At 37.1% G+C, this 24,287-nt stretch overlaps 1 protein-coding gene across 1 annotated transcript in view; it reads right to left on the reverse strand.

Moving 5' to 3' along the window:
• ATR (ATR checkpoint kinase) overlaps positions 1-15,700 on the reverse strand; it is a 33,326-nt gene extending 17,626 nt beyond the window's left edge. The window contains exons 1-22 of the mRNA XM_088528550.1: positions 15,600-15,700; positions 14,041-14,132; positions 13,468-13,611; positions 11,984-12,873; positions 11,011-11,201; positions 10,544-10,735; positions 10,189-10,415; positions 9,293-9,445; positions 8,881-9,079; positions 8,065-8,324; positions 7,532-7,722; positions 7,259-7,359; positions 6,728-6,899; positions 6,020-6,187; positions 5,009-5,203; positions 4,480-4,665; positions 3,805-3,897; positions 2,592-2,722; positions 2,248-2,391; positions 1,652-1,745; positions 815-940; positions 5-211 (exon numbers count right to left, since the gene is read on the reverse strand). Of these exons, the coding sequence (XP_088384676.1) occupies positions 5-211; positions 815-940; positions 1,652-1,745; positions 2,248-2,391; positions 2,592-2,722; positions 3,805-3,897; positions 4,480-4,665; positions 5,009-5,203; positions 6,020-6,187; positions 6,728-6,899; positions 7,259-7,359; positions 7,532-7,722; positions 8,065-8,324; positions 8,881-9,079; positions 9,293-9,445; positions 10,189-10,415; positions 10,544-10,735; positions 11,011-11,201; positions 11,984-12,873; positions 13,468-13,611; positions 14,041-14,132; positions 15,600-15,658 (4,215 nt within the window). The 5' untranslated portion in view covers positions 15,659-15,700. The remainder of the gene's footprint in view (positions 1-4; positions 212-814; positions 941-1,651; positions 1,746-2,247; positions 2,392-2,591; positions 2,723-3,804; positions 3,898-4,479; positions 4,666-5,008; positions 5,204-6,019; positions 6,188-6,727; positions 6,900-7,258; positions 7,360-7,531; positions 7,723-8,064; positions 8,325-8,880; positions 9,080-9,292; positions 9,446-10,188; positions 10,416-10,543; positions 10,736-11,010; positions 11,202-11,983; positions 12,874-13,467; positions 13,612-14,040; positions 14,133-15,599) is intronic.
• Positions 15,701-24,287: the final 8,587 nt, after the last annotated feature.

Genomic DNA, 24,287 nt, shown 5'->3' on the forward strand with positions numbered 1-24,287 from the left:
TTACCACAAATGTAAAATGTTTTCCTTGAGTTTCACTTGTTGAAAAGTCCAGCCTGCCAGGGTCTATGGCTCCCAGCTCACCTAAGCATTCTCCACAAAGCAGTCGGGCTTGAGAATTTGCGTCCTGGCAGCCGATTAAAAGTACAGTTACCAACTGAGAGATGACCGGCTCCACAGTTTCACTGTCTGTTACATACTTGATCAATGTTTCCTAGAAAGTTGAAAAACAAAGATGACTTTTCTATAACCATGACAACAATAAATAAAGCATATCAGAAATTATACAACTTTAACTCACTTTTACTCTGTGTTTCATTTGCTTATGACTTTAGTATAGTCACTGAAATATTGTATTTTTGTAACTATAGCTTGGTTTCCCTGTATTCTTTGTCTATATAGAAAGGATGGCACAAATGAAAAAGAACACTGCTCAATTAGTATTGACCTCATGGCCAATATTGTCTTTCATCATCATCCACATCTCTACTACTTTTATCTTTGCTTGTCTTCTTATCAAGTATCTGTCATATTTTCTACATTTTCTTTTTCCACATATCTGTCCAGAACCTTCCTGTTCTGACAGTTCCTCTTGATGTTTCTTTCTTCAGCTATTGTTCCACCTCTTAGTTTCACTGCCATTTATAATTGTATTATTTTATATTCATTATCCATTTCTTTACTCTTGTTTCTACATAGTCCATGAGTTCTTGAAGTCCTTTAATGACTGATCATCACTCTAACTGAATTTCCTTTCTTTCTCATTTGGATTCAGATTTGATTCATTTTTGACTCTATTCAAATTAGCTTTCTATACCTGATTTCTATATAATGTTTCTTTCAGACTGGTAAGTGCATGGATACGAACATCTACATTCTCATGCTGGATGGCTCTCATGGACAGCTGCAGTGTTGTCTGCAAGTCAGTGCTTTTGGAGGATTCCTGAACAAAATACAATACAAAAAGTTCAAGTTAACCACAACAGGAAGACAGTTAAACAGCATCTCAAAGAACAAAAGGGGAAACACATATGAAACTTTTTACCTACATTCTTAGCTATATCTACATTCCACTATTTTGCCATTTTTTAAAAAATATTTTCTCCAAAGGTTTTGCTTATAATTCCTAATGCAAAGAAAATTACCAACTTTCTTGGTGAACTTCAGTATCTGAAATGGAGTTAACTTTTATTCTTGTTACTTCATTCGTACTAATTGCTACTTTCCATCTAATTTCTAAACCTGCTGTAGGCCACCAAAAAAATAAACTGTACCGTATTCCTATAAAGTAGATGAACTTGGTAACTTGGGAATACAGAAGAGGAATCTAATTTAAAGTAGTTTCTCCTGCAACACACTAATTGACAAAGCTAATACTGTAGTCTTTCAAGAGTAAAGAGGGCATAAAACTCAAAAAAAATCAGGGTCAGGGTATTAGAGAATAAGAATGCTAAATGTGAAGCATAAAGAATGCATAAGCATAAAGAATGCTTCACTCCTAAAGAAGGATAAGGACTCGCTTCAAGGTCTCCTATTATACACAAATTCCAGTTTGCCAAGAAGACATTTTCCAGTGAATAATTAATCAATAAACCTTACATGTATTCTCAATTATCATTAATTAATTCAATGTACAAGAAGAAAATAACTGTACCTTTCTATATTCCTGAAGGACTACTTGAACTTCTTTTAGTTCTGGAAGGTCAGGCAGAAAGTATATTTCATGCAAAAAGTCACGGACTGCATCCCTAGTAGTTAAAAACAAAAATATTTTACAAAGAACATGGCAAACATCAATTGGATTAGAAAAAAAAAAAAAAACCTCAAACTAAAATAGTAAAATGTCATCACTGGAAGAACAAAGGTGCTAACTCTGCCTTGTAAAAGCAGTAAAAGACCTAATTTCTCCCAATTTCCAGATCTGTATACTCTAGCCACAATTGCCAAATTAAAATAAGCAGTGCTTTGAATAAATGACAGCAATCATTATTATTCTGCTTGTGTGGCTTGCAGAAGCAAACTATAGGTGACTAATGCAAAACTGCAGAATCTGAAAACAAGTTTAAGAACAGAAAAGAAAAGCAGTCTGAACAAATTGTAATTTGGCCAAATCTTAACATACTTTTTCTAAGGATAGTATACAGACACAAGAGTTTCTCTCGCAGGCCCAAGCAACTTTAATTTAAAGTTATCCCTGTTCTTATTACAATGCCTAATAGTCCATTTAACTGGGAACGATTTGTACAGTACCTGTTCTCAACTATGAGAAAATAAAATATGGCTGTAGTTTCCTTTGGCTGAATATGGATAAGGGGCAGTAATGCTACTATCACATGACTAAGTAGAGAGCCAAGATAAGAATGGTCCAGACTTCGAACGAAGCAATCCCAGGCTCTAAACAAGAAAAGACAACAATAAAAACAATAATAAACAAAAATAAACAAAACAATAATAAAAATACTTAAGCATAGAGACATTTCCACTGAGTCATGAGAAATTTTAAGTTATGTCAGCTCTAAGATTTAGTCTAAAAATCAGGTTGTGTTCAAGGGCAGAAATGGCAGCTATATCAATATTTGGGTTCACTACCCCACCTGCAACACAGTTCTGGAAAGTCATCTTTGTATCTTAGACCTGTTCTCAGCGTAGTCATCATCTTTACTCTCACTGAACTGATGTGTTTTGGACCCATGAGCTTCATTAAAGACATAAGACTGTTTAAGGCCTAAATATAAATACAAAGAAAAAAAAATGAATGTATTAGGTACTCAGTAAGTTACAATACAAGCATATGTAATACTACAGTCACGCCACACCCTGGCTTAATAAGTCATACCCTATAAATTAGGTGGAGTAACAAAGATCTACTTTCAGTCTATCTCATTGGTGTAAATCTTCAGACAAACAAACTCGAGCTTGATACTTAAAAAAAAAAAAAAGTGAATTAGCAAAAAAGAGAATGAAAACAAGGTTGGAATGACGGGATTGTAACAAACAAACAAACAAAGGAAGTAATTTAGGCTGCAGTACGTTGGCAGATTAAAGAAGGAAGATTTGAAACACCAAAGTTTATGGTTACAGAAGTTTAATAATTGCATGTCCAAACTGTTACAAGCAGCCAAGGACAACTTTCAAAAATAGAAAGAAAAAAATACCAATAAACTTGCATACAAAAATAAGAGAAATGACACAAAACTTTTGGCAAAAGTAACTGCTCCAGGGAGCAGGTAATAGCACACAGGTCAGAAGGAATGATTAAAGAATGCAAAGATGGAAGAAAAAGCAGCAGATGTTTCAGTTACAGGCACTGGAATGTTCAACATGATGCATTAGTAAGAGGCAGAAATCTGAGCTTGAGGAATGGGCCTGGACGGACAGATTCACAAACAGAACACAAAAAGATAGAAACTGTAACATACGGCAGAAAAGTTAAATAAATTAAGAAATTCAGAAAACACAAAGATATAGAACTAGGAAAATGAAAGCATCTCAGCATTAACAGAGAATGAGAAGCAAAAAGTTTGTATGAAAATACTCAAAAAAAAAAAAAAAAACCTACGTAGAAGTTGCTTTGGTTCTAATTCTAATTTACAGAAATCATCTGCACTGCCTCTCTAGAGTGGCTAAAGGGAAAAAAATATATTTTTCCCACTAGGATTAGGATCCCATATCCTCTTTCCAAAATGATATGGGAATCTCATATCTTTGACACTTCAAGGACAGTACCACAATCAAATAAGCAAGTCTTGAATATTAAGATAGTCCTTGCTTACCTCTGTTTCAATATTCAGAATAAGATTGACTCACCATTTTTTTATCCTCAATGCCAACACCGGAACTCAACAACTGCATGTTAAAAAAGGCCAAAATACCAAGCAATTTAGGCTGCAGATAATCAGCCTAAGGGACAAAAAAAAAAAAAAAAAAAAAAAAAAAAAGAATAATCTAAATATATTATAGCAACAATTAAGTGCTAATTCTGAGAAGACAAACGAGAAGAATACCAAATATATACATTATGCCTTAAGATGTATCAGTGTTCAGAGAAATCCTTTTACTACTACTACTAATGAAGGCCATTTCTTTTTTACTGCATACTTGCTATATACCTCCCTGTTACAGAAATTCCAGATATAAAATTAGAGATTTCAGATATAAGATATGAAGCACTAGCCTTTCTACTACTATTTGTTCAAGGTAGGATACATAAGTGATGTTCCAAGTACAGTATGCATTCAAATTGGATGACAGAGCACTGGAACAGGCTGCCCAGAGAGGTTGTGGAGTCTCCTTCTCTGGAGATCTTCAAAACCCGCTTGGACGCAGTCCTGTGCCACGTGCTCTAGGTGTCCCTGCGTGTGCAGGGGGGTTGGACTGGATGATCTCTAGAGTTCCCTTCCAACCTTAACCATTCTGTGATTCTGTGAAATTGGGGAAACGAATAGTCAACAAAAAAACTTGGGAACATTTTGATCTCCTTACCATTTGCTCAGATGATGTTATTTCTCTAGGTCCTTGATAGGGATCATCATGAGATGCAAATGAAGCCAATATTGATAAACCATTGAAAACCTGTTGATAGTGCTCTCCTATACGTAGCAGTAATTCATTATGCAGTCCCTGGTAGTCCTGTCTCAGCAAGCTACCCAGCTCTATCTCAGTCTCATTCTATAATAAAATATCACAGAGAAATGAAGTCTTAATTTCATCAGTGAAATCAGTATGCCAAGAAAGGGGAAGCACTAGACTCGGGTTGACTGACTGTAGGAACCTAGGAGAGTGCTTCCAACCAGCTGAGCAGCTAATTCAGGTCTCAGGACCTTTGAAGAGAGGAAGAAAAATTCAACATTTTCACAGAGCCAATGGAACCGATTGCAAATAGTGGAAAAAAAAAATCTGTACATATAAACCTACATGTACCCTAATTAAAATTAAGCAGGAGGAAAACAGCTCATTGTTCATCTATCATGGTTTCTAATCTGAATGTATAAAATAGCAAATGCCAATTTACCTTGAGGTAATGAAGTGCTCGCTCAAGCTCATCCTTTGAGCAGGAACAGACCAAATGAGAGAAGATGTATTTGAAATTGTTGATTAAAATTTCTCTTCGGTTTACATTCAGCTGTTTTGCTATGGTTCGAATGAGCATAGAGGCTGCAGGACTGGCTTTGGCTGCCAGATCAGGCAGCAAAACTTGTAGGGTCCGCTAGTAGATTGAGAACACTGATTAGGAGGAGGAAAAAAAAAAAAAAAAAACGAACACCAACCAACCAACAAAATCACACTCCAAGAAGTCCCAAATCCAGGGTTGTTTTGTTCCCTTTGTGTCAGTATGACACTTATGCCCACATACTTAAGTATTAAGAACTCCACTGAGTTGGAAACAGTCATGAATGTACTTAAAATAAAAGGGTTTTTTGTTTTTTTAAAAGGTAGGTGCTTCATCTAACCAGTACTAAGAGAAGCATCCAAGTAAAAGGGGAGTTAACTATTTTTTTGTCCATCCAGACTCTCCACAGAAGGAAATCTTAACACGAAACCCCAAAACACACCTACCAGTCAACTAAAACATTGCTCACCCGTCATGTTTCCCATCTACTAACACAAATATGAAGAGAACATGTATGAACTACTTCAAACCAAACAGATATCCAAACAATATCAGAAATGTTCTATCTATAAACACTTTCATCACTTGAAAAAGGAAAACAAACAAAGCAAAACCACATTCTATAAAGAACCCCTCCAAGGTACTAAATCGCCAAGCTAAAGGCACTCACTGACTATTCCAGACCTTAGAAAGCTCCTAACTCATCGTACCTCTAGCACTGTAGCCACAGCGCAATTCCTTGATAGATTTGTTCTTCCTGCAATTGTTGTTGCAATTCCAAGTGAACCTAATTCTAGTAAACATCAATGACAGCAAAAATTCCCATCTGTGATGTTCAGAGAAAAACAACAGACTAAAATAAAAATCTACAAGTATACAAAACTCAGAAGTAAAAAGGAACAATCAACTTACTGAGAGAAAGCGATTTAGGTCTGGAAAATCAAATACATTGGCAATTTCAGATAACATGTCCAAAGCCATTTCTCTCTGGTGAGCAGCTTCTTGTTTCTGCAGCTCATTACCCTGGCATGGAGCATTCAGGACCGCCATCTGACTGGAGTGCAGAGATTCCACTAGAAACTAAGCATCAGGAAATATATATTTTTTCATATTATTTTCCCTCTTTTTTTCCCCCTTTTTACTCCCTAAAACTACACACAGAAGTTGCACTTCCTATGCGCCTGTTTTCCATTCTCATTTATTGCACATGCATCCCAAAGTAATAATCATGTATCTATCTCAATTAGCATCTACTGAATGCATTTAATTTTGCATTTAACTTTGACCCTGAAATGGCTCACAATTCAAATATTATTAAAAATCAGGAAATTTAAAAAGGCTTTTAAAAATTTTAAACAGAACTTCTCTTTTCAGATAACAGGTATAACCAAAACCCAAATTCATCATTGCAGTATTACCCTTGTAACAAAGGGCAAATTCAATTTTAATTTTACATCTCCTGTGACCAAGGTGCTATACAATGCAGAAGAAATTAGAGTTCCTCTATTTCAAAATTCCACTTTGTTCAATTCTTCATGAAAATTATAAAGATGAATTAAATACATACAAAAAAGAATCCAACTATATGCCTGTGCAAATCAACCTCTCTCGCATTTTTACCTGACAGATAGGCTTCTTGTACTGACTGAAAAAAGCTTGAAGTTTTATAGATTTAGCTGCTGCCAGGGATCGAATTTCTGTATATGCTGCTCCAGCCACAGAAGCCGACTTGGACAACAAACAGTGCAACAAATGCAAAAGAGCAAAAGGTACTAAATCTCCTTTTGATGCCCTTACAAAGTAAACAGAAGAGAGAAAAGGAAAAAAAAAACAGAGAGAAAGAGAGGTTAAAAAAAAAAAAAAAAGCACATTACTAAAACAACTTAAGACTACACAAGAATTATACAATTACAATACAAAACAATTCACCGGTGTATTTTAATGGGCTTAGCTGTGCTTGTTATTAAAGGACAGAAAAAAAAAAAGTGAGGGATATTCTGCATGAAATAAAGGCTTATTACATTTCCAAATGATTCTAGATGAAGCCTGAGCTTGAAATAAGTATGCTTAAATTTACATTTACATTTGGACTAAAAGTTACTCTGTAAAACTGACAATATTTTGCAATTTTCAAAATACCATCAGAAGCACCTTCCAATATCTCCCGTTGTGAGAATCAGAGTATCCTTCAGCTCATTATTTCTTGATATTTTGGCTTTTGTATAGGCTTCTTTCATTCTTGAAACAAAGAGCTGGAAACACAGAGGATAAATAAAACAAGAAAAAAGATAATTTGAAAATATTTGATATTAGTGAAGCAAAACTGTATTAAGTTAGCAGAAACAAAAGAGAAACAACAAACAGCAGCAGAAAATACAAGTAACAGAAAACACAAACAACAACAGAAAACAAACAGGAATTCACCTCTTTTATGAATTCTTCTTCAGAGTCCAATGATGCCAGTATGTTCTTTATACAGTCACTAAAAGCCACCCTTACATCTTTGTCTGGATCTTCCATTAGATTTAATAAAGACCCAACAAGATTTTTTACGCTAGATTCATCACTGTTAAAGTCCAGATGCTTGCAAAGATGAGGTATATTTTCTATAAATGCTGAGGAATTGGTTGGAAAAGGGAAGAAAAAAAATACACTTTTAGTACTTTTGAACACTGGCAAACTAAAAAGCTATCTAAAAATCAGATTTCAAAGGTTTTAGACTTCCAGACATGCTCAGAGAACAAAATTAAGCCAACTTAATTTAAGACAAATATCAACAAGAACAAATATTAGCACAGATAGCGAGTGAAATACAAGATGTCAAGCACTATTACAGCTATAAAATATACATATATATGTATGGAAAAAAAGGAAAAAAAAAAAGGAATCAATAGGTACAAGCATAGTGGCTTAGTACTTTATATAGACTGCAAACTGTTAAAAACAAAGTCACATACCTAGCTTTACTGAACTGGATTCTTTGTTCTCAAGAAGGCTAAGAAATGGCTTGAAAATATAGGCTTGCACAGAGCAAGTTTTTTCATGAGCTGAAGTCATAGTAAGGTTGCTACATAAAATATCATAATTAACAGGCTTAATATCATAGTCCATTAAGGAAGGTCTTATACCGAATGTACCAGACAGACAGCACGCTAATTGCCCAACTATGGCAGCACAAGCCTCCTTGACGAGCTCAGACTCATCTTCGATTTGATTTCTAAAATGCAAATAAAAAAGACATTTGAATAAAGTGTTTACTCACTAAATTGCATTTCTGCATTGTCCAAATTCTCTAACTATACTGTTATCAGGACAATTTAAAGGATTTGTCTCACTAAAACGTCTTTTTGATTTTCAGACCACTGAGGCTTCAAGTGTATGAAATAACACTGTGCATGCTGAGTGCTGCATATTATAAGGAAATTTAAGACTAGAAACAGCAGCATAGAAGAGAGCAAGACATGTATACAAAAGCAGGAAAAAAAATGAAGCATCTCTAAAAATGAAGAGACCCATAGACAAACATCATTTTTGTTTCACTGAAAAAAAATCTTAGTTTAAATCTACTATTTAGGACTGGGGTCTTTACTTATTGAAGTAGTTTGCATATTGACTTGGTAGGTGAACACTGTTCTATTGTACATCTTCACTTATACCTACCCACTGATAGCTTTTATGACCTCTCACATAGAGCCTACTACATTTTAGATGAAATGTAAATAAAAATCTACTTTGGTGCTCACATATAGAAGAAAAAGTAAAAGTATACATACAAAAGCGTTTTTGGAATCATACTGTAGGACTGCACATTTGATGGATGAAGAAAGACAGAGAACCCTTTAACACAAGTGGCCCGAATTACTTCATGGGGGCTTTGTAGTGCCCAATGATAAACGGATTTTCTCCAGTCCAAACGTATGTTTCTTGGAAAGAGAGACAGGAGGAACACGCACCATGACTGAGTTTGAGGTGCTGAAGAGAAAAACAAAATAAAGCAGTAAATTCACATATTTATTAAATTTATAAATGAATTCATATAGTCATTATATGCAATATTCAAAAACTGAAAATTTTTAATCCTCAAAGAGGATACAAAAAATAAGATTAAACTGCTTTAAAGTAAAACGGCGCAAGAAAAAAATGTAACCAAAGACATAATAGGTTTTAAACATTTAACATACTTACAGAAGCTTTGTGCAGTCTGTTGACTCAGAAGTTGAGGATCATACCCAAAAGCGGATGGTTTAAAAGAAGAATCATCAGAGTGGTTATAAATCCATGGCAGAGACAGCATTCCACATAAGTTATCAAGAATCTGATCACTCAGTGGAATTTTTACTAGGGAGAGGGAAGGAAAAAAAATCTGAATTTACAAAATAGATACATATTTTACATTCTTAATTTGCTACAGAACATTATATTCCCTATCAACAAAAGTTAGTATCAATACTCACTACTACATGTTTCTGTTCCACATTTTAGGAGGCATAGTAATAAATAATGCAGTGCTACAGCAAATAAAAATTGTGTGAAATCACTGGCAGCACTGTACTTCCATGTGCACTAGAACAAACACAACTTGGGTATTTCAGGACTTGTATGAGCAATGTCAAGTGGACTCCATAATGTCTAGTAAGCTGAAATCATCGTGTCACTTATCTTAGTAGAGTCCTCCATCCAACTAACTGCTTTTAGAAAATATGTATGTACTTCTTATTTTGAGTTTGCTATTGTACACCATATTTGGCTGAAATCAGTCAGAAGATTTGTAAGCTTTCAGTTGAACAGACAAATACACAGAAGGAGCATGCCTTACCTTTAAAAAGAAAAGTGGCTAAAAACCAATACCTACAAAATTAAATTCTTATAAATATTCATATCGCCATATAGATTTTATCTGAACAAGAAGCCACAGAAATGAAGAAAAATTAGGACTTATAAATTGCCGTTTTTGTACAGGAATGGAGTTCTAATGCAAGATATATAAATTCAGCCACTCTACCACAATAAACTAACTCAGTGTTACCTGCATTTCTAGTTTTCAGATTCAGTAAAAAACTTCTTAGTCTACAATTTCTCACCTTGCACATACAGCAAAGCATCCAAGATTTTCACTATTCTGTCAATCACTTGTTCTAGTTTAACAGTTTGAGCAGCAGCTTCTAATAGGTTCCTGCAGACTTTCACTATTCTTGTGATAAAATCAGAGGAAATCCATGTGAGTTGTATATTCACCAAAGAATCTATGGAGATGGAAGTATCCTTAGAAGTGTCAGTGTCACACGAATGAGTTACTTTACAAGCTATCCTGCTTTAAAAAAAAAATCATGATTAGTGCAAATCAGTACATTTAACGCTACAAGCAAAGTGATTGTTAGGAAATTTATACAAACTACATGAAACTATTAGCTTCTCTTTTCACCTTGACGCATTTACCTAGTAGAATCTGGAGGAGAACAATGAACTATGCACAAAGCAGCTAGTCGCAGTATTACAGTGATCCCTTCGACAGACTGAAGAACATCGCATGTCAGAATTTCTTGCTCAAGAAGAAGCATTAAGGATGCAGCTTTCTTTGTGATGGCATTCCATAGCATGCTCTTCATTTTCATGTTCACGGGACTAGGTCTGTAATTTAACAATACTAATTACTAATTACTGCTCAAACACACACTTTCTCAGAAACTAGAAATCCACATAACACAAATAGAGCTAATCAATTCTGGATACAGGACTACAGTATTAGGAAAAATGTTTTTTTCACACCGAAAAAGCAGTTTGATGCAGTTGCTATGAAGAAACTGCCTCAAAAAAAGTTAGCACATCTGGTTATTAACTACTGGCCAACTTATTACGAAAGTGGTAACCTTATGGTGGTTACCACTTACTGGTGGTAACCATACCTTACTGGTACAGGTGATTTCTTTGGATGTTTTGTTCGTAGGCTTAATCTTTGCCTTTTCTCTGGAACTTCATCACTGCTGCTGCTCCACCCATCAGTATCAGAAGTGTCTAGCTGGTTTTGATGGTGAAGCTCTTGAATAATTTCTTCTGTTTGTGTTTTTAATGCTGCATAAAGTGGACTCACCAGATACTAGAACAGACAAATAGCAGAGATACCATGATCCCAAGCCTCACTTTCCAAAGACATGGTAGCACTGTTTCCAACTCAAAATAAAAGACTTAAAATATCAAAAATATCATAAATTTCTTAAAAAAACAAAAGTCTTTTCTTTAAGAGCCTTAGTTAAATGATAAAAGCTTTTATAAGTAATGAAATTTCCTGAGTCTCCATTGGAAACGCTAATGCTGGTTGTTTCATTCACCTTGTTCGGCTGTTTGGGTTATTGAAAGAGTTTCTCCATTCTTGCCCCAGTACCCGGCTACTGAGGCCACGGTAGACGGAAGCTTAAGAGACGGAAGCTTAAGAGACAAATGATACAGATGTGGGTGTATGGAGTAGAATACTCAGCATGTTGTTTTATCTTAAACCTTTCTGACTCCTTGCCCTCAACAAACATGACTAAAAATTGGACTAAATTTCTAACATGGTTAGAAAACAAGAGCAACTTAAATAAAGTGAAATTATTTGTCAACTCCCCTTGTTTTACTGTGATATCTCTATTTTATACTTTGATTACAGATAGTCCCTTGTGTTTGCACAGCCTCTCACTATTTTAGTGTGCCTTAAAAGTAGTGTTCAGATATAGCCAACTTTTCAAAGAACTGTAACCTGTAAAATCATGTAAGCCATCTTAGAATATGAATCTAATTATCTAACTAAAACAATAATTCTTAGGTTTTTTCTTTGCACAGATGTAAGCTTTTGTACATTACCCATTCCCAAGATAAAAATAGATTTTAAAATTAACCTACCTCTTGTTCTTCCTGAGTACCAAGCACATCCACAAAAATTTTGCATATGGTACTGACATGGACTTTTCTTACTTGTAAGGCACATTCATAGCCAATTGGAACAAATTCCAGAAAATATTGCAGTATATGGCAAAAAGCAGCTTTCAGCTTTTCAGATTGAAGACACCTGAAAACTTCACCTTCAAACAATGCACAAAGCTTCTTGAGTAGCATATTTAAGTAGACAGGTTCAATATTTTTGTAAGAACCTGCTTCAAATGGCAGCAACGTCCTCACCAAAAGTAAGAGTGGTTCTTCAAAGAGTTTTGATTCTTCAGCACCCATTTCAAGTACTGACTGTAAAATTCCAAAAAAGACAGTGAAAAAAACACTGGCCAGCTGTTCTGGAGGTCCTCCCAAATGAATTAATTTTATTAAAAATTTAATTGCCAAGGCTTTAACTTTTGGACTACCATACTCCAACAGGGAGCAACCTATCCCCCACAGAACAGTATCTTGTCTTACAAAAAACACATCTGCAACAATGTCTGTCAGAATAGACATTAATATAACTTCCAAACTTTCCACATTGGGCATGCCCATCAGCTGTAATGGTGCCAATCTTAAATATCCAACATTGTCACTTGTATTGCTTGAAAACCTCTTTACAGTCACAGGCCAGAGCAGCACATCTCCCCAGAGATGCTTTTGTGCGTCTCTTTCGTGCACGAAAATTAAGTCTTGGAAAAGCTGTAGCAAGTCTTTTGTTAGTACTTCAAAAATGGAGCAACACTTCATTTTGAAAAGAAGTAGTAAAGAGCAGATAACATCACAGATATTCTTGTGCAAAGTATAACAGTTTGGAGATGCAGCAATTCGGAGAAGCCTTGTTATGATCCAGTTACTAAATTCTAGAAGAATAAAAAAGAAATAGCAAATAGCAAACTTTTGTTTTTATTGTAAAAAAAAAAAAAAAAAAAGCTCATATTAAAACCACCTTCTTGAGGGCGAAAACAAAACAGGTTGCTCATCAATAAAACCATAAATCTCCTTAAGATAAATGCATTTGGACTTGGTAAACAGAATGCTATCACAGAGGCAAAAGATCTTATTGAAAAAAAGAGGAAAAAAAGTAGGGAAAAAAAAGGCATTATAACAACAAAGACAAATAAACAAGAAGTTACGTTAGGTTCCATTTCATCTACATTTTCTGCATTTCTGAAAAAGACTTAGAAAATGACTATGGATTCAGGATATCTCCCCAACAGGAACAAGGCAATATCTTAGTAAACAACAGTAATCAATGTCAGACTCTTTCCTGATATACATCTTGATAAGTTTCCATTATCAAAAGTGCAAATTAATTTACAATTATAAAAGGGTATACCATAAGATTAACTTATAAATGCTGTACGTCCAAGGGAACAAAAATGGGGGAAAATGGAGACTTGTATGATCCCGTGGGAAGAAAAATGAAATCAATATAAACTTTTCTAAAGTCTCACCAATGCAATTGCATTCAGTTTCCTCCTGATTTCCATCTAGGTTTACAAACATGAGGGGGGAAGATTTCATGATATGTTGAATAAAATCAAGCAGCATTACAGAACTTGGCTGCGAATCAGATTTCTTAATAAGCTCCAAAGCAACTAGGAGAGGAAGAAAAAAAAAAAAAAAGCTGAATTAGTACCATGATAAAGCAAATTCACAGACTTTGTTAATACTTAACAGAGAAAGAAGAAAATTATTATATAAAGTATTATGATATGGTATTAAGCCTCTATATTAAACCTGTATAACTCTCACTTAGAAGTGCTTTATAAATACTTTTTATAATTTTTCAGTTATACATTTGACTTAGGTTACTTTGTATCATAACAGTAAGGATTTCATCATGCAGATTATTTAAAAATAAGTCATAAGTCATAACGCATTCAGCTAGTAAATTTTTGTTGCCACTGTAACTCACATATAGCTATAATTTATTTGTGGCAGGAATTGCATAAAGCAGAAATAAATACACACACCGGCAGGACAAACCAAACCACCATTTTAAAAGCAAGGGATGTAATACTTACCAACGTCTACATCTGTAAGAATTCTGTCAATGAACTGGCAGAGTATCTGTCTTGGTTTCTGCACAACAGAATTGTATTCTTCTGGATTAGCACTAAAGTTAAAAAATATATATATTTTACCATTATCCACTTACATATATAATAATTATCTAAAGTGTATACAAGTGACAGTGTAGAACAGTAAAATTGGTACTTTTTGCTTCTAGAAGTCTTCAGAAAGCTACAAATTGATTTTGCATTTTAGTGATCAGAAAATTGTCTTTTCCTCTTTTCCTCATTTTTCAAAAGAATTAAGTTTTATGAAGTGCTGAAGACAGTTTTTTTTCTTGCTATGCACTTATATTTGATTAAATCTCTCTCTGACCCACCAAGGAATTTACACAGAGAACAGTGGGGATTTACATTTACAGGATTTGCAAACAGAAGAGTTTAGGTGCAGAAAAATAAAATTAAGATCTATTTTGATTTTGGAATTATAAAAATTACTCAACTGACAGGCTGCCAGTACACAGAGTAAGAGAAGTCAACAGCAATAGCAATGGCCAAAGCATCAGCTGATGCTGAGGTTAAGTCTTCAGTATACACCTGCACTTCAACATCCACTAGCTGTCTATCACAGCACAATGCTACAGTATTTAACTTTACAGAATACTGTCATTTCAATTTTAGAGACAAACTTTTATCTCCGTAAGATGGTATTGAAATAGGCCTCAGATGTGAAAAGCTTTTATACTGCTTTAATATTTGCAGAAATTAGTAAATTACTCTTAACAACATATTTTATTGATTTGTGAGGGCATGCATAGCAAATGACTGTTAGAAACTTCAAGTTTCAGGGGTAAGTAGGTTCATTTCACCCGGCACAAGGAAAACTGCAGCTAGGGGAACATGACACGCAGTTTGGATGCTTTCAGAGAAGGCCACAGATAAGATCACAGCCTGTTCACAGAAAACTCAGTATCTATCTTTCTGGAAAGACCACCTTTCCCACAGCATCGACAACAGTGGGTGAAGATGTGTGCCTGTATGTCTTTTACTAGTCAGCCATAAAGGCTCAAGAACACCTTTGATTCAGGCATTACCTCAAGAAGCAAGAAACCCAAGGACAAAGTCTGCCACACCCCACCCTGAGCATAAAAATGGGGCCTATTTCAGCATCTAAATAGGGGTGCTCCTGCTACTTTTTTTTACTTTATGTGAAGAACAAAGCTGGCTGTTGCAGTCATGCCATCCCTCTGAGGAATCTTGTTTTTACTTCGGACATAGACATTTAGCATATTTTAACTGAGCAGCTCACATAGCAACCAAACCCGGATGCAGCCCTGATCAGACAGGCTTCACAGCAGCAGAGCAGAGGGCAGCAGGTTGCGGGGACCTGGCGGATATTGGAACTCCTTCCCCTACCGGGTGAGCCCACGCCAATAGCACGGCACAGCGGCAGTTTCCTCAGGGCCCGTCCCGCCCGACCACTCGTCTGCATCTGCCCGCAGCCACGCGCTCTGCTGGGCCCGCCGCACCGGGGGCGGCGGCGAGGCGGCTACGGCCCGCGCACGCCCTACCTGGCGAGCTCGCGCAGCGCGGGGATCATAGAGGCCATCTCGAGGCCCTGCTCCGCCATGGCGCCCGCTTTGAAACGCGCGGCGCGCCAACAGCACTGCGCAACGGCAGCCAGGAGGGGCCAAAACGCCGCCGTTGTTGTGCGCGGGTGTGGGGCGGGGCTTCCTCCCGGCTGCCCCGCCCCGCCCCGGCTTAGCGGCGTCGCCGCCGCGGGCGCCGCGATGTTAATGGCCTCTGGCGGGGCGGGGGATCCTGCCGCCTGCCCCGCGATGGGGATGGAATGGCGCTGGGCTGCACTGGGGGCGGGTCCCGCAGGCTCCGGGAAGGGTGCGCGGGGTGAGCGGTCCGGGCGCTGAGGGAGAAATAAGACCCCTTAGTCCCTTCTCCGCTCCGGTGCCCTGCAGGGGTGCTAACAGCCACCGGCCGCCCGCCGCTGACGGCCGTCCCTAGTATCCCGCAGGCCCGTCCCCCCGGCTGCTCGCTGGGCCGGCGCCGAGACCGTTTCAGCGGGCGAGGTCCCGGCCAGGGCCGGCCAGGCTGCCGCCCGCCCTCACATTGGCCCTGGGCGCTGCCGCTCCCGCCGCCCCGCCCCGCCCCGGCGGCAGCAGCAGGTGGCGGCGGCCCCGGCACGCGCCGCGGCACTGCGGGAGGGGCAGCGGCGGCGGCGGCAGGTAGGGAGCGGCCGCCGGTGCCGGCCGCGTTCCGTGACGGGGGCCGCGGCGGCGCGAGGCGGGAGGGCGCAGCCCGGCGGGGCGAGGCGGCCGCCGGCTCCGCGCTCCGCCGCGTAGCGAGCGGCGGGAAGGGAATTTGCAGCACTGCGTGGCTTTTGCTGCCTTGTTTTGGTTTACTTGTTTTTTCTTATTTTCCATGTCTGTTATTACCCATTCCTCTTATATTGAGGGAATAAACGTATTTAATTGCCTAAGTAAACGTATTTGATTGCCTAAGTGCCTTAAATAACCCTCAGGGTTACCTAGGTGCCATGCGATATACCTAAAGCAACCTGCTTTCTTACACTAGAGAGAAAATTAACTACGAAGGGATGGTGTAAGGAGGGATGTAGACTTGTGGCCCCTACACAGCAACCTTGTGCACCCAGCGACTCTGTGAGACCCCAGGAGAAGAGAGGGTATAAACGGCGCTCTGTGCGTTGAAACTAATAGCAGGAAGGGTGCTTAACGGCAGAGTGAAGTCTGAACTTTGCTTTCCTCATTCAGGAGTATAGCAGTTTTTACATTTTTTAATGAGCTTCTTAGCGTTGTTCCTGGGCTGAAATAAAATCCTCTCAGAGGCTTCTAATGCTGTTGCCTGTTTCCACTGCTCTGTGCATGTCTCTTGTGTGTAAAACAGTCCAGGAAACAAAGTGGATGCATTTGTTCATTGCCATTGCTGATTTATTTCACATGCAGGCTTTTAGGCCTATTGCTAATGAACTTTTTCAGTCATACCTGTTTATTTTTATCCTATGAAATACATGTAAGCAGTTGAAAAGGTCAGCAGAGCTTTGTATGGAACATCCAAGAGTATCCTGGTTGCTAAGTTGGGAAAGAACTGGAATATTTCGAGAAACGTAACAAAGTATAATTGAGTTTCAGCTTGAATTACCTTTCAATACTTACTTGTAAGGTTTTCTACTAGCTGATTACGTAGAATATTAGCGTTTTGAGAATCTACCTAGAACAAAAACATCTTAAATGTTTTGTTAAGTAAAACTTTGATAATACAGCAAGACCAGGTATGTCTGGGCTTTGTTATCATTTTAATTTGAATGCCGAAGTTTCTACTCTATTTAAATATATACTTATCATTATAGTCAGAATAACATTCTGAATGTAAACTGGCAATTTACCCTATGGAAGGGGTGAATTGCACTAACCGCTAATTTGAAGTATGGTGAAAGTCATCCCTGATAAACTTGGGCTCCCAACTTTGGGATATTTAACTCTCTCCGCTCAGAAATCTGCAAGTCTCCTAGATCAACAAAGGGATCCTACTAATATAGGTATCGTAGAAGTACTTTAGTATAAATAGAATGCTATAGAAGTTCATGGTGCAGTTACTCCAAGCATATAACAAACATGTTGTTCAGGCTTTCTTGTACTGTTCATAGCAGTTCAGAGTTCATGTTGGTGAAATAAGTATGCAGAAATCCCAGCTTACCTAGCTCTACCTCCCTGGCTGAATTTTTCTGTGTTTTGTATCAGATGTAGTATACACAGTATTGTCAGGATTTGTGTGTTGTTTTTTTGTTTTGTTTTTTTAAATCCCTCCCCACCTGAACACTCAGGCCTGCCTCCTGTTTGGCTTCTGTTGGGGCTTTTCCGCACAGGGCACTTGTTTAAATTTCCTCCTGATACTGAGTACCACAGAGTGACAACAACACGTTTACTCTGCTTTTGTTCCTTCTGGTGCAACCTCATTGGAAAACAGAGAGGAACATACTGTTGCTCTTGGGGCTCATCCACAGTGTAGATGTATGTGCGATATTGTCTGTTAAATCTCAGCTGTCCTTTGTAGGTAGACATAAGTGTTTTTACAAGGATCTAAATGCACCTGTGTGTTCCTTGAGGCCTGTGTGAATTGTGAAACACGGATGTTGTACAGGCTGATACAGGGGTCAGAGGAGGAACAGCCAGGATGGTGCAGGGGACTCTTGGAAGGCGTGCTAAGTGGTTTTATGTCGTATCAAGGTGTGTTTATGGTTCATCACTTGCATGGCTGCTGTAATAACACCTAGTAGTCTATATGATGACTTGATTTCCGTATATAGCCATGGAAATGGTTGTCAGAGTAGCTGACCTTTGAACGTGTTGCATTGTTCCGGTACATCATAAAAACATATATTCTGGAAAGATATATGTCCTTCAATACCTGTGTTGCCTAGTCAATTTGGCTAGAGAGAAGAGGTGCAGGTTAAAATAATATTTGGTCCTGGATATTAGTTGATGCTTCCCTTCCCTCTTTTTAATGAAAATGAGCAAAATGGAGAATGGTGAAAAATTGAGTAGTGAATGTTGGTAAGGGCCATTTACAGCTGACAGAAATATGTAAATTCAACCACTAGGCAAGAGAGGGGACAAAAGTAAGGAAAGAAAGTATACGATACATTAAAAACTATCTCCTCACATCTCCTCTCACTCTGTATAATCTAGTCCTGCAAATGTTTGTCTGCATGTTTGTTATATGAATAATCCTGCTTACGTACTTAAGACTATTTGTGTTGTAAAATTAAACATCTGAGTAATTGGAGAGATAGTGTGTTAAACTATGCATTCTTTGGGAACCTGACATTGTTGTTTGTATAGCAGCAAGCATTGTACTTTGCTTATCCACAAACACAGCTGATTTAAAAAAAAAATAGTTGCTTCTCTCTTATTCTGTATCTCTGTTATTTATGTTTCTTGCATTGTAATAGAAAAATACAACTCTGAAGGCCGACAGCTTTGGAGTAAACTCGAGGGAACATATTTATTACCAGAACCACTGTTACAACATAGCTATTTTTGAGTTGATAGTTCTTGAGTAAAAGTAAGATGCGTGGAATCTACTTCCTTAAGGGAAAACTTTCTACATCTTAAATGGTGATTTTTAAAAAAATGTTTCATAGCTCTAAGAATGACTCTTCAGGAAGAGTGTCTGCATAGTTTCAGAGGCTCCTGCAAAACTCTATAGTCGTCATGGTAGAATTTTTTTTCAGTGTATTAATTTAAAATGCCATTTAAACTAAATTTGTTTGGAAGGTCCAAATATTTTAATTTAAGTGTGAGTTTCCTAATTATCTTCCATGGCTCTCTATAGAAACCAGTGAAACATGGGTGGAAAGGGTAGTCACAGTTTTATGCTTCTATTGTCTTTGATATAAGCCAAATAAGTTGAATGCATGTGTTGTAGCACTACTGCTTGCCTTTTGGAAGAGGGCCCTGGGAGAGTAGACTATATTTTTGGATGTTTATTTCCTAGTAATTAGGACTTCCACTACCCCAATGGAATGCTTATCACCTTTGCAGCAAATTATATGAAAATATTTAAACTAAAACCATGCTAAACTACAACTGTAAAGATATGGTTAGATCCACATATTTAAACTTAATACTCATGTAAAGTCTAAGTCACCAGCACATATGAAAAAGTTCACACTCTTGATGATAACTGTTGCTATTAAAATCCAAAAGTCACTAGGTTTAAATAAATGTAGATACCAAACAGTAACACGATGAGATCTGAGTAAACAGAGTTATTACTATAGCAGGTTTTGTTCTGTGCCTGGCAAATTTGCAATTTATTGTTTCCTTATGAGTGCTGGGAATAGAAACCTAGCTAAGCAAGTAGTGTGACTTTCAAATCCAAACGTAATTTTGAAGATTTCCCCTGTGGGATGGCATAGCACCACACTATTTCCTTTCAACCTTGGCTTTCACTGAACAAGCAGTTGACCAATGATCATGTTAAGGTCTGCAAAGGGATATTAGCAATAAAGATGATAACCAGCATTAGCCAGATCAAGTTAAGTATGAATTGGAAGTTCTAGGTTATTTACTGACGTCCACAGCTCTGCAGTACAGTCATGTCATGCCACTTTTATAAAGGTTTTTTAAGTATCACCATTGCTGTACATGTTTGAACAAGGACTACAAAATGAAGCAGTAATGGTCACTTCTTTATTCTCCATGTTTGTGGTCAAGTTACATGACCCCAGCTTTGATTCATCTGGTCCCACTCAGTAAATATTAGATGCCATTCATGAACTTTGTTGCCTTTTTATTTGCTTTGGTACTTCTAAATGTAAGTTACTTGATGAATTTCTGGAGCGGGGCTTAGTCACTGCTGTTACATACCTTTTGGAAGAGAATAAATGTTGTATGTCACAATAGCTCAGCAGTGACACTGCTCTTGCTGAACCTCAGCAATAAATTATTTATAAAGTAGATTATGTGCTTCTGTGTGCATGCGTTTGGTGCAAAAGAGATTATCAACCCACACTCAGGAGTTTTCTTGCAGATGTTTCCTTATTAATAATGGGCATTAGCAAAAAAAAAAAAAAAAAAAAAAAAAAGTAACAGTGCTGGATCCAGTATCACCATGTGTAATTCACCTAGTGTAGTAACCTTACTGTCTGTAAAAACCACTTTTGGTCTGCGCTGGAAAACACTGACATACAGTAAAGCTGAATGATTAGGGCAGATGTTACCACCATGATTATATTTACTTAAATGCTAGTTTAAAGGATTTGTCTCAGTCTGAGCTTCAGGATCTAGCTATTACTTCTAAGTAGATTTTAGATAGTTGGGAAGGGACTCTGATCTTTGCCATGTCTTGCGTTCTCATGGATCACTAATATTAATAATATAGGATTTTCTAGAAGTGATAGATTTCTAGGAGCTGTTCATGGCAGTAAAGAGACTGGTGCCATCCTTAAAAGCTAAATCTGAGCCCGTATAGTTAATTTACCATTTCCAATTACACTCACAACATTTTGAGGAGTAACATTTTCTGAACAGTAATTCTTTCTATAATTATCATTTGTAAGATTTTTTTTTTTTGTATTGGGCTGAGTATTTTGTTTCTGTAGTGTTTCTAGATGTATAACTATATAAAGTTAAAATATTTTTGGTTTAAATTAAGGTGGATTTTGTCTCCATTGCTGCCATCACACCTTGGCTCTGATGTTAGATCTCTTTTTCCCTTTGGTAGTACAATGTATTTGATTGGAAAACAATTCATAATTGAATATAAAAATATATTTTTCTTTACTTATCTATATCAGCCATTTAATGGCATGGTCCAAAATTGTTTTTCACATCCAAACAAATATATCCAAAAATAATATATGTGAATAAACTTGAGCTTATGAGTAATTCTGTTGATGTAAAAAGAGATTTTGGTTTAAAAAAAAAGAGATTGTCATAAAGAGACAAAATTTCTAAATCTTCCCTCTCTAAATAATTATTTTGGCTTATCAGCAGAATAAATATCTTTCCATATAGTTTATTCTCTAAGCAACTTTTTTTCTTTTCACTAATCAAATTAGTAAAGGCATTTAAAGTCAATGGATTAATCTACATCAGTGTTTCTCAATAAAATAAACATATGTTCTGTGATTAATTGGGTACTACTTCGGCCATAATGTTATCTAGACAGTGCTTCATTGGGATGCCATTTTAGAGTTATATTCTGTTTTTCAGCTGGACTCCTCAATCAGAGAAAGATAGATCAGTAATAGTGGGAAAGCGTTCTTTGTTTTGAAATGAAAGTGTAGAAGGTAAGCATACTGCTAGCTTGCTTGATGATGTTAATAGCACAATAAATGCTTGCTGTTTAGAAATGTAAAAAATAGGGATTTTAGTATAGATTACTGTTTAATGCTCAACGCATTGAGTTCCGTTCATGAGTTCTGTTGTATGATTTGCTAATGTCTGTAAAGTGTAAATGAACAGCAGGAGAGGATTATTCGGTATTCGTGAAGGTCAGTGAGAGGAGGATGAGCCCAGCAGGGCAGACTTGTAGCAAGCTTAAAAAAAAAAAAAAAAAAAAGTGCCTGCTTTGTTAAAATATTAGGTAAGATAAATTTTCCATCTTGCAAATTCTCTTCTAGAGACATATTTTGCCCTGGTAAAAGAGTAGAGTTATTAACAAGCTGCAATTTGATTATACTTGATCTGTCAACAAGGGGAAGCCTATAGCTGTGTTTTAGCTTTGCTAAACATTTGGAACTTTGCTCGCTCGGTGCTAAAAGGGGCATTGCGGTGTAAGCAGTATTAATATTTTACTTGGAAAGTATCATGGATTGAAAAGACTTTGTACTGGTATCTGGCAATTTTGGAAGACAACGCAGTGCTAAATGCAGACTAAGAGAATTGTCACTACTGTAGGGCGTTTTAAAATGCCTAAAACAGGTACAAATTAAATTTAATGCTCATGCTTAATTAAGCCAAACGTCTTCTTACAGAGGTTACCTGCATCACCAGCTTACAGGATTTTCTTTGTAAGTACTGTGCCCTGTATTTACTAGAATGTAGATACAGTAACTCACTTTAGAAAATTCGAGATCATTAATTTGAAAACAACTTTTAAAAGAAAAGGTAATTTTTAAAAAAGTATCACTCTTGCCAAACACTTGGTATAACTCTTGCCTGTTGGAACACAGCTTGGTTTTCTTATCCCTGATTGTTATTATTACAATGGCTGAGCTATTTGGGGAGGGAAGGGGACTGAGCTTAGAAGGAGCTGTTGACTGGGATGAAAGAGCTTCCTTCATCCTGAAAAATAGTTATATACCTTCTCTAAGGCAATCGCGTTTCAAATCCTTAGTTTGGGAACACAAGCGTGTCTTGAAGCCACATGTATTCTAGTTGTTCTGTGAATTAGTAGTTAGGCTTGTCAGCTCATATTTCAGCCAAGTATGTTGCCAATATAAAGAAACAAAGATGTTTTGTCTAAAAGCAAGGATTCTGTAAACTTATTGCCTTGATTTGATTTTGACTTTTGATGTTTGGTAGTGTTTTCACTTTTTTCCCCTCTAATTTTCAGAAAGACCTTTATTATTAAAAAACAAAATTATGTTAGCAATGAATCTTAAAGCTGAGGTTTTGAATAATTCATTAGCATAATTTTTTCTCCTGGAAATGATTAAAAAATCTCAGTAACCGAGGTTTCCTAGTATGTTCCTATATCCCCTACGCTCTAGTAAACATACCTCCTTAAGGCTACAAACCTGCTAAGGGGTGACATTTACGTATCTGTGGACTCGGCAGATACTGTATGGATTTGAAATGATTCCAGTTGCTTTTGCTGTGGATTGTAGAACCTGAATAGATTGACCACTGAAGAAAAGCAAAACGAAAATAACCTATGAAATTTCCATGACGAAAAATCCTGGCTTGCTTGTAGTATAGTATCTAATCAGCCTAATCTTTTGATAATCTTTTGAACCATGCAGAGTTGAACTAAGAATTAGCAGGTGACAGAAGGCCATATTGCCAACTAATAAATCAGTGAAAACCTTTTTTATTTTTTATTTTTAAAGCTGGCAACCTGCCCCTATTTGGCGCTATTTGCTAACGTAATTCACCTCCATGTGAAATATGTGGATGTCAGTTGAATTGCTGAGGACAGGAGAATGAAGCTGCATTTATATTATTGCACCTAATGATCTTCACGTGATTAACTTCTGGGGTGACCTTAAAACTAATTTGATTAGTGAGAGCTACCCCTATGCAGTTTAAGTATTTGTAGAGAGTTCCTACTTCAGAGACCGCGAAAGAACAGGTGTATGAGAGGTGGAAATGGTGTTTTCCTGGAGGGTGTTGCCAGTTGTGCCACTTTCAGGTCTCCCTCCCCTTCTACCTTTTAGGATGTTTGTTCACTGATAGCTTTGTTCGTAGTTTTGTTTTTTGTTTTGTGTGTTGGCTATGTGTTATTTTTACACTTGGAGAAAAGGAAAAAGTGATTCATAATTTTCCAGTTGGTTTAAGAAAAAGATTTTTTTTTCCTGAAGTTGTGTCCTGTGGAAGGGCGAATTTCATAGCAAAGAACAGTGACAGTGTGTGATATGTCCTACCTGTTAGGCAGCACCGAAGCTGGAAGAAATGAATTGACAGCCTTGCAAAAAACGCTGTAAAAACAGGAATGATATTTTTATTGCAGATTAAGTGTCTGAAGGTGAGTACTCTCTGGCTGTAGTAGTTAGAATG

Source organism: Tinamus guttatus, unplaced genomic scaffold (genome assembly GCF_059628265.1).
Source record: "Tinamus guttatus ecotype Peru unplaced genomic scaffold, ASM5962826v1 Tinamus_guttatus_pri_ptg000311l, whole genome shotgun sequence".
In the NCBI taxonomy this organism is placed as follows: domain Eukaryota; kingdom Metazoa; phylum Chordata; class Aves; order Tinamiformes; family Tinamidae; genus Tinamus; species Tinamus guttatus.